The sequence below is a fragment of the Pyxicephalus adspersus genome, chromosome 7, assembly GCF_032062135.1.
Source record: "Pyxicephalus adspersus chromosome 7, UCB_Pads_2.0, whole genome shotgun sequence".
NCBI lineage: Eukaryota > Metazoa > Chordata > Amphibia > Anura > Pyxicephalidae > Pyxicephalus > Pyxicephalus adspersus.
Genome location: NC_092864.1, coordinates 46,608,319 through 46,618,435, shown reverse-complemented (window position 1 = coordinate 46,618,435; position 10,117 = coordinate 46,608,319). Strand labels below are relative to the sequence as shown.

The window sequence follows — 10,117 nt, the reverse complement described above, 5'->3', positions numbered from 1 at the left end:
AATAATAATAATAATAAACAGGATTTATATAGCGCCAACATATTATGCAGTGCTGTACATTAAAAAGGGTTTGAAAATGACAGACAAATACAGACAGTGACACACGAGGGAAGGACCCTGTCCCAAAGAGCTTACAATCTAGAAGGTGGGGAAGTAACACACAATAGGAGGGGAGTTCACATGCGCCTATTCTCAAATGGCTGACCATAAGTACAATGCATTCTTCTTTTCATTTGATAACAAATGATTATGTACTAATATTATTGTATAAAAATAATTTTGTAGTTAATTACTGAAAATAATTTTGTCATGGAACCCTGGTAATCAAATACAATAAAGTTAGCTATATATCTTATCCTTTTATTCATTTGCACTTATAAAAAGTTACTGTTTAAACATCAGTTCTCTGAAAACATCAAGTTTTTTCAAGGGTTGCTCCATGTTAAAATGGTTGAGAAAGGGATTAACAACCACTCAACATCATGTGAATCTTCTTAGTATCTCTTCTATACTATACTAATGAAGCATACAGAGATATTAAATACCCGCTGTGTGTTTACAAATACCAGTGATGTCAATTCATGAATCTAGAACTGTAAACCAGTGATCATCGCCAAATGAGCCTAATGTACTTCATTCAGTTATTATTATTATTATTATTACACAGTATTTATATAGCATCATCATATTACGCAGTTCTGTACAAAGTCCATTGTCATGTTACTAGCTGTCCCTCAAAGGAGCTCACAATCTAATGTCCTTACCTTAGTCATACGTCTTTACTATAGTCTAAGGTCAATTTTGTGTGGTAGCCAATTAACCAAACTGCATGTTTTTGGGATGTGGGGGGAAACTGGAGTACCCGGAGGAAACCCACGCAAACACAAGGAGAACCTGCAAACTCCATGCAGATAGTGTCCTGGCTAAGAATCGAACCTAGGACCTAGTGCTGCAAACTAAATTGCTGAATACTTAATTGCTGTTAAACACTGTAGATATCGGGGGTGGGGGGAGGGGGGGGGGTTGCACTCTGTTAGCTAGGTTAACCTCTGCGCCACCGTGCTGCCCTACATTTACAGTGTTGGCTTGTGTCAGGAATCATACAGGTAATTACCAAACAACTACAGAGTATAGAACTTTTGGGAATTGCTTTTCTTCATTTGAAAATGCTATAGTTTAGTTTTTAGTCAGTAAATAAAAATGTTTAACCAGGCAAATCAGCATTTTAGAAAACAATGACTGCCTCCACGTTTTTCACAGGATGGGTTACATTTAGGCAATAGAACCCCCCATTAATTAAACAGCAATTTATTATTCAGCACCCAACCAAAGAAAACCTAAGGCTTCATTCAGACTGTGGCTAAAATACACAGTGTTTGCCCCCTTCCATCCACCTTCTTCCACAGCTATGTGCCTCGGAGCAATTTCAGGCAAAAATGCTTCGTTTTGCAGGAGTCAGACAATCCTAAACCATGTTCTAAGCATACCAATAGTTCCAGACCACTAAAAGTTGTTTTTACATTACATAAAAATTATTTAAGAATGAACAATAATACAAGTTTAATATAACACAAAACATGTGCTTATTTATTATTATATTCTGCTTAAACGAAAACAATCCACTTAAGACAATACATACCCTTTGGTGAATACATTCCTTGTTGCATGGAACCACCTGGCTCAAAAACGGGAGCTTTAAAATCAGCGACTTCTGATAAAACAGATTCAAAGCTGCAACTCCCTGGCATTATACCACTCTTTGGATTCGGGCTTTCTGGAATGTAATGCAACAGTCAAGGAAAACTATTCGAAAATATCTATGGTACAGTAGATAATTTAGCTACCAGAATAGTTCAAGCTGTAGGCAGGTGGTCAAAAAAGTGTTAGCAGTTGTTGTTGATAAAGGAATCCTGTAACCCCAATACTTCTGTCAGCTTTCTACTGCCCCCCCCCCCCCCCCCCCCCCCCCCCCCCCCCCCACACACACACACACACACACACACATACTTTGTTCCATCTTTCTAATGCCCACCCACCCTCCTAGCATGCAAAATTTTTCCAGTCTTTGTATTTTGGCTCAACTGTCCAGTACCTTTGTATTGTGACCCAACTTTACAGTGACCACCCAAAAACAGCCGAGTGGTTACAGAAAAGTTCCCGGTTGTGTGCCTGGCTAAAAGGGGCTGGTAATAACACTGTCCATATAACTAAACACAGTTTCTCACACATATCGTGTGGAGCGGTCACCATTTCTGTGCCTTGATTTTTCACCTCTACACAAAAGAATACTGTCTGTCCCATCAAGTAAGGCAGGGACTGATGTGTTTGGGCTATACACATTTATATAAAATAAATAAAGCGATCATCCAGCTGGGTCACGTTTTTAAGACAGGACATTCCACTAAGTAATGAATTACAATAGGTGACTATCAAGAAGCTCCAGATTCTGCACAGGTAATCACAGCAAAGGATATAAGGTCAAGTAGCGAGCTGTGAGTTCGGTCATTCATACACAGCTGAGCAATCATCTCTGCTCTTAGGATTTCATCATCAGTCATCCCTAAAATAATACAAAACACAGGTTGAAGTGTTTCAGCTGATAACATCAAGAACATTGAATAGAAAAAGGTTTTTTTTTGGGGGGGGGGCGGGGGGGTTGAGGGGAAGGAATATAGTAAATAAGAACAGGTAGAGTTTTTGCCAAATTAGTAAAAACATATTATACAAAAAATTGTACAAAGTTTGCTGCAGATTCAGTTTATTTACAAATTTCAGTTTAAATTCAAACCAAACTTGATTGATTTCTTCATTTGAGTAGCGCCACTGTAAATCTCACATTTTCTCTCTGTTAGGTTAGTCGAGACATTAAAAAAATCAGTATAATAGCAATAAACACATACCTAAATGTAAACGAAGACTTAAAAGAATAACTAGAAAAGTGAGTGCCCCTTCAAGCATCGATTTTTCATGATCAGCATCAAGGACAGTGTTCTGGTGCTGAGAAGCCATTGTTAAAAGATCCACCACCTTAAACCTATTAGTGGAATAGGGAATAAAAAAAAAAAATGTGTTAGGTAGATAAAACAAGCCTGAATTTGACATGTTAAAGACTGCCAACACATAAAACCAATTTTGGTTTTCGGTGTAACAGACATAATACAGAACCTGATCTGGTCTACTAATACTCTCTGGGACTGCAGCAGGGAATTGTCCCCTGACCACTGACGTGAATTGTAGATGACAAGCCCATACTTTCAGCAGAATCGCTCTCACCTTTTCTATATTGCTTCAAATATTATATATTTATTTTAAAATCAGCCACCAGAGGAAATGTGATGTAATATTATACACTCACTGATTTCTTTATTAGGTACACCTGTTCAACTGCTTGTTAACACAAATATCTAATCAGCCAATCGCATGGCAGCAGTTCAATGCATTTAGGCAAGTAGAAGTCAAAAACACTTGCGGTTGTTCAAACTAGGCATCAGAATAGGGAAGAAAGGTGAATAAGTCACTTTGAACCTGACATGGTAGTTTGTGACAGGTAGGCTGGCTGGTCAAAGTATTTCAGAAACTGCCGATTTGCTGGGATTTTAGCCTTCACAACCACCTTTAGTTTTTACAAATTATGGTGAAATGGGGAAGATGGGGAGATCAGAGGAGAATAGGCAGGCAACAGAACTTCAAATCATTTAATACAACAGAGGTATGCAGAAGAGCATCTCTGATCACTCAACATATCAAACCTTGAAGGAGATGGGCTATAGCAGCAGGAGACCATACCAGGTAGCAATCCCCTCAGCTAAAAAATATGGCACCTAAAGCTAAAATTGGAGGATTGGACTAATAAGTCTAAACTTTGGCATCAACGATAAGATAGTATGTATCTATCCTGCCTTCAACCTGTCCTTGCAACGTGTAGCTAAAAGCAACCGGTGAGTGTATAGACAACTTATTTCACCTTGTGCAATAGATCAGATAAAAAGCTGCCCCATGATGCAAGGTGTATGGTGGTGGGGTACTGACCACTGGTTTCCTACTAGTATAGCCAGCAAGTAACTATGCTTGCTGAAACCTGGCAATGTTCAGGTGAGCATGTGTATGGAGTGGCAAAATTTATCAAAAAGAAGCCTAAAGTAAATAAAGTAGAAAGCAGGTGGAAAATGACATCTATTTGGCTATGATTAATCCAGTTTAATGCATTAAAGTAATTTAAAAATAACAGTGATCTTCTGAATTCCATTAGATGTTATCTTCTTACCTTTCAAAAACAGATGAAATAAAGTAGTCTGGGTCCAGTCTTGATGCACAGACCTACAAACATTCAAACAGAAGGTACGGATAAACACATTACTCCATTACTCAACATCCACTGGATGAATATTCTGTTCTAACAACTTACCTGCAATAAGTAGATGTCAGGGTCGATCATAGAATTACAGAAATGTGACTGCACGTAAGTCATTGCTTGTCCTTTAATCTGTAAGCCATTTCGTACCCACATGTTGCTGTGAATCTCAGACACACTTGCCTTGTAAAAAGAAAAAAAAAAAAAAAACTGTGAGCTTAGGGGTTAGCCTTTCTCAGAAAGAGCGTACACAACAAACAGTCTGCAGACCAGACAGAAACAATTATACTACAAGCTCACAAATGAAGTCCAAATTCAGTAATCTTTTGATTTTAGTTTAAAATGGGGAAGGGATAGAACCTATAAAAAGGCTAACTTTTTAATTGCAGTCCGTATTGCCATTTGGGAGAATACGGAATCAGGACAGGAATTGATAAAAATGTCTCCAATGGGGACCTAGACTGCAACAAAACACTTAGTGTAAACTTCTTTCAGATTGTATTTAATATGGTCTGTCGAGGTGACCAACATTCCTTGATTTCTCGTGCTGCTGTTGCTGAAAGTTTTTTTTTCCTGCTTTGTCTGTCCAAAAAACAGTATGGCTGGGGTTGGGCTTTAATGTTTGTTTAATGCGGCAAGGGCACATTGATAACATACTTAAAAAGACTAGACAAAATAATTGAGAATAAGTATCAAATTCATACCAAGACAAAAGTGGCACTAGGCTTTGGCTGCCTTCATGTTAAATAAAGAAAATGAAAAAAACAGTAGGAAGAGAACAGGAAACTATAAGCCATTTGTAAGTAACTCAAATCAAGAGCTTCTTTCATCAGCTGAAAAATACATTTTCAACTCTTCAAGAATAATAAAAAAATATATATTTTTTTTGCAGGTATGTTACTCCAAATACCACAACCAGGGGGGCTTCATTATCCAATGATGATGTGGGGTGTTTTGAGTCACAACACAACTCATCTTATCTTTAGGTTTCACACCACACAATGGTAATGTTACAATACCTGAATAAGAAGTGGGTGAACCATCAGCTTCATCAACATTTCCTGGTCAGGAAGTATAGAATCTAAATCTATCTCTTGACATTTCACAGCCTGCAGGAAAAATAGGACAAAGCAAAGGCTCTTCATCTTTATTTAACGAAAGAGGTGTTAATAGAGGACTGCAAGTACATTACAATTAACAAGATCATTATTCCTACTTAGTCAGGGTCATGGCTCATTTTCTCCCCCTATTTAACAAGGAAAATAATTGTGGCTTGAGTTTTTCTTTTTGTGCTTAAACGTACAGACATTTTAATGTGCTTGAATAGTCACACAGCCAAAAACTTTAGTCTCCTTTAAACACTTCTTTAGTCTTAGCTTCACGGAACACTAAGGTGGGCAAACTAGTGCTGTGATCCAGCCACAAATTCAAGAATTAAACCAACAAGAAATAAACCACCTTGAGATTTCTAAATTACTGAGTTATTGCAGAGTGTACGTCCAGCCAAAAGGTTTTCTTAGTTTTGGATACAGGGGAAAAGGGCTATAACTCCAGTAGATTTTTTACTACTTTAGAGTGCTTTGTTAGAAACCCCCCTCCCCTCCTATTACTTTCTGTCCTGAAAACAAAAATATTGGCAGGTAAAAAAGTGAAGTAAACAGCAACAGCTTAGTAGGTGAGGGTTGTAGGATTCGCCTGATGTTTTTATCAAATAGCCACTAAAACTCTGCAAAGTTTGGGGCAAAATCATGTATGTTGCCCAAATATACATAAAAGCAGCCATTGCTATAATCCCAGCCTATTACAAGGGAGCCTGCAAAGCATCACTAGCAGAATTTATAGAACATGTACCCCTGTCCTTTAAAAATATTTTGTAAGACCTACCATGTTATCAGTTGCATAGTATGGATATCAGTAGTGCCATTAGTATTGGTAATAAACATTGGTACAGAACATGAATACATATACAGATTTACCTTGCTCAGAAACATAGCATAATATCGATGTAGAGGCAAATGAAAAGTAACTTGATTTGGTGCAGGCTGAAATGAAAAAAAAACAAAACACTTTTTTAATCTTCTATAAAACACATATATTTTAAATGAGACAAACATGATCAAGACTTTCAGGCAACAGCTTTATGTTAAGGTAAAAAGCAAACAATAGTAAATAGTTAAACAAATAGTACTATTACTAATAAAATAATAAAAGATAAAAAAAGGGGTGTTAATTAGGAAGGACTAGAGATTGTCTGGAACTTTTGCTGTGCATGGCACATACTATTTCTGGTTATTGGGGGACTTGCGACTTACTCCACTGCCTTCCATTAATATTTAGTAAACAACTGCCATGCACTAAAATGGTGTCATAAGGTAGGAGGTGAATAGTCATGATCAGTGTGTAAGTGCCAAGTCAACATGGAAAAGCTGGTTGGGAAGGGGGAGTACATTTTAAGTGAACATGTTACTTTGCTATGCATGGACAAAACAAAGATTTAATGTTCACTGCCTAACTAATTTTTAGGGGAGCAATGTCACAGCATACGTGAAGTTTTCGCCCAACACCAAAAAGTCAACTTCTTACCTCATCCACAAAATTGATGGCATCAAACCAATCTTGAAGTGCTTCAAGGCAATGCCGGACAACATTCCTTGTGTACTCTTGGGTTTCCTACAAACACAGATAATCATAGGTGTGCCTCATAAATATGGATTAACATGCTAGTTGCATTTGTTCCCCAATAAAGTAAACAACTCATAAATATTCCTCTTACTACAATACAAATCTATATATCATAGGCTCATTTCACAAAGCTTGAACTTGAGGGTAAGAGCTTTGTTTTCAGCCATGTGACTTCATTTATCAATGTCACAGTTTTGGAATGAAAGATATTCAACCAGATGCTAAAGCTTTGTAAATTTAGCAACATACATGGTAAGTATTCACAATAGTAATACCTTGTGTTAAGTTTAGAACTTCACAACCAATGTACTGCAGTTATTATGCACAATAAGAGATATATAAGTCAGAGTTCTAAATGAAAATGCCAATTTTCTGTTTATCAACCTGAACAACTAAACAATATCCAAGTTATTGACCTGGAACAATATAAAACTTTAAACTAGTTCCAGATCACTAGATCAGCATGACAGTCATACATCCAGCTTAAATAAAAAATAGGTGGTTGTAGTCCCTACACTACACTTATGTAGTATGTGTAAACTTTAAAATTAAATATATAAAAAGCAATTGATTTTTTAAACTCCTTTCCTTGCAATATGAAGAAATTATTATGAAGTGACAGACCGTTGCCCTGCCCATTAATAACAATATTTACTGTTGTTAACCCGTTCATAACAATATTTTACCTACCCTGACTTTGCAGTGGGACAGGAGACCCCACATTGGCTGGGCACAGGCTTCAAGTTCAGCAGCAAATGCAGCATAATATGTCTGGGACTCAAACTCTACATGCTCATTGAGTTCCCTCTTATTTAAATTCATACCTGGAATAAAGATAATGACAGATTAGCCTATTCAGATACAAAAGAAAATAAATTTGAGAAAGGTTGGTTTTATTTACTAACAAAAAGTCCATTCAATAGGTGAAATAAAAGAGAAGGCTTTATTTTCACTTAGAGAAACCAGTACTTTTCAGCCTTGCACATACAGTAGAGTCACACTTTTTCCTGTACAAGATGTGTATTTTTCCCCTCAGGAAGAGTAGGAAATGCCATTGCAATGTGAGAGCGCACAAGTGCACAGGTGCACAGTCCTCAAAAACATAAGAAACAGTTTAAAACTCTCATCTCACTCAATATTGCAAACAATAAAAAAATAGATAAACAAATGGTTGTGGTGGTTATGCCTACCTTGAAAGAAAGATACAAAATTCATCCACATCACTAACAATCCATGATCTTCCAAGAACTTTTTGGCTACGCTTTGGTGAGACAAAATATTTATGAAGTCACTGACAAGTGGCCAGTACGTATTATTCTTCAGTAATGCTTCCCCACAGTTAACTACAACGTGTAAACTGTTTTCTTCATCTGGAAAAAAAAACAAAAAAAAAAAAAAAACAGGAAGATAAACAAACTGGAGTATTTGTTGTAAAGCTAGACTAACAAATGACTAACACCACAGAAGAGTTCTATAGTTGTCAATCCAGTCCTGAGATTTACAAGGCCCAATCAGCCACTTTTTTTTCCTGCAGATTAAGTAACATTGACTGGTCAGCTCCCTACGCTGTGCCTGTGATTCCAATCCACCAATCTCTTCTCATTCAGCATATTCACATTCAGCACATGTGCTTGCAGCATGTGCATAGCTTCTAGTGCTCCCTCTCCTAATCTAAATGCTTCTATACAGAGGATTACAAAACATAATGATCAAGACAGATTCTGGTACTAACACTGTCTTCATAAAAAAAACAAAAAAACATTTTTAATAAAAATCTGCAATAAAGACTATGACATTTATAATTTTAGTATACATTTACAAATACTATCTGTTCAGCTTCAAAAAGACTGAAACCTTACCGATTCAGGGCAAAGCGATGTTGGGCCCATCTCCAAACATTTTATACTCACCAATAAGCCACTATCAGAATACAATTAAGTATATCAACCCTGGCCTAAAACATATTCAAGGTATGAACATTGCCCTAATGCAACAAGTTGCAGGACCTGCAAGTACCTTTTGTGAACCCCGTTCCCATGTTATTTAACATTCAATTACCATTAAACACACAAACACCCCTTTTTTTTTTTTTTAGAATGCTACCTTGTAATTCACTTTTGATAAGGCAACTTTCCATCATGTAGAGCAACACAGTGACCATAATGTCCAGCAGTTTGCATTCTTCGGTCACCTGACGAGCCAGATCCTCATTACTAAAGAGCTGGACACTGATGTGCACAATTCTATTAGACATTGTGTCCGATTCATGGCTTTTCTTCAATGTTTTCATGATAAACGCATAATGCTGTACAAATGTTTTTGTAAATGCAATCTGGGGAAAAAAAAAAAAAAGAATACACGTATATTAATAATCTGCAAGGCAGGAATTAATTGAGCAGCAATAGGCAACATACAACACGCCTAACCAAAAGAGGCCTTAGCTTGATTAATTTAGGGTGAAATTGAACTGAAATTGAACTGAAAAAGTAAAGACTTTAAATGTGTTTGGGAACATCGAAAAGTTGTAATTGTGCTTCAGTTAGCAGAAAGAACTAGGTACCTGCAAACTGATAAGAAATACAGCATGCCTTCAACTGATGAATGAATATGCGCTGCAAACAAAAATCAAGTTGGTGGCCCTCCCTCTTTCTAAGTAGCAGTGGTAATAGGCTAATAAAAAAAGACATTCAGAAGAAAGTGGAGGCACCAGACCAGTTTGGGGTTTTAGGTTAACATGCAGCAGTTCTGAGACATCATACAGTTGCCTATAAATGCAGAGTTCCCTCCAGCCCCTTTTAGCCGGACGCACCACCCAGCATAATTCAGTAACCACCTGGCTGTTTCATGGTGGTTACTGATGAGTTTGGTCATAATACAGGGTCTGCCACCCATCTAGTATTTCACCTGAGCCGGCCTAAAATAAATTCTGGGTTCAACACTGAAATGACGCACTAAGTGCTGTTACATTGATAAACTAATCTCATACATCTATTAAAAAAAAAAAAAAATCAAAGCAGGATACAATGGAAGATGTGTGTTCATCACAACCTAGATGTGCTTGCTAACGTTTACCCCCCCTTTTCA

General features: G+C 37.1%; 1 protein-coding gene across 1 annotated transcript in view; it reads right to left on the bottom strand.

Annotated features, from left to right (window-relative positions):
* The window catches only part of UBR3 (ubiquitin protein ligase E3 component n-recognin 3), a 107,016-nt gene that overhangs the window by 72,763 nt on the left and 24,136 nt on the right, over positions 1 to 10,117 (bottom strand). The window contains exons 8-18 of the mRNA XM_072418311.1: positions 9,137 to 9,365; positions 8,224 to 8,403; positions 7,724 to 7,857; positions 6,935 to 7,021; positions 6,328 to 6,393; positions 5,371 to 5,460; positions 4,406 to 4,534; positions 4,265 to 4,317; positions 2,901 to 3,034; positions 2,475 to 2,560; positions 1,640 to 1,781 (exon numbers count right to left, since the gene is read on the bottom strand). Coding sequence (XP_072274412.1) covers positions 1,640 to 1,781; positions 2,475 to 2,560; positions 2,901 to 3,034; positions 4,265 to 4,317; positions 4,406 to 4,534; positions 5,371 to 5,460; positions 6,328 to 6,393; positions 6,935 to 7,021; positions 7,724 to 7,857; positions 8,224 to 8,403; positions 9,137 to 9,365 — 1,330 coding nt within the window. The remainder of the gene's footprint in view (positions 1 to 1,639; positions 1,782 to 2,474; positions 2,561 to 2,900; positions 3,035 to 4,264; positions 4,318 to 4,405; positions 4,535 to 5,370; positions 5,461 to 6,327; positions 6,394 to 6,934; positions 7,022 to 7,723; positions 7,858 to 8,223; positions 8,404 to 9,136; positions 9,366 to 10,117) is intronic.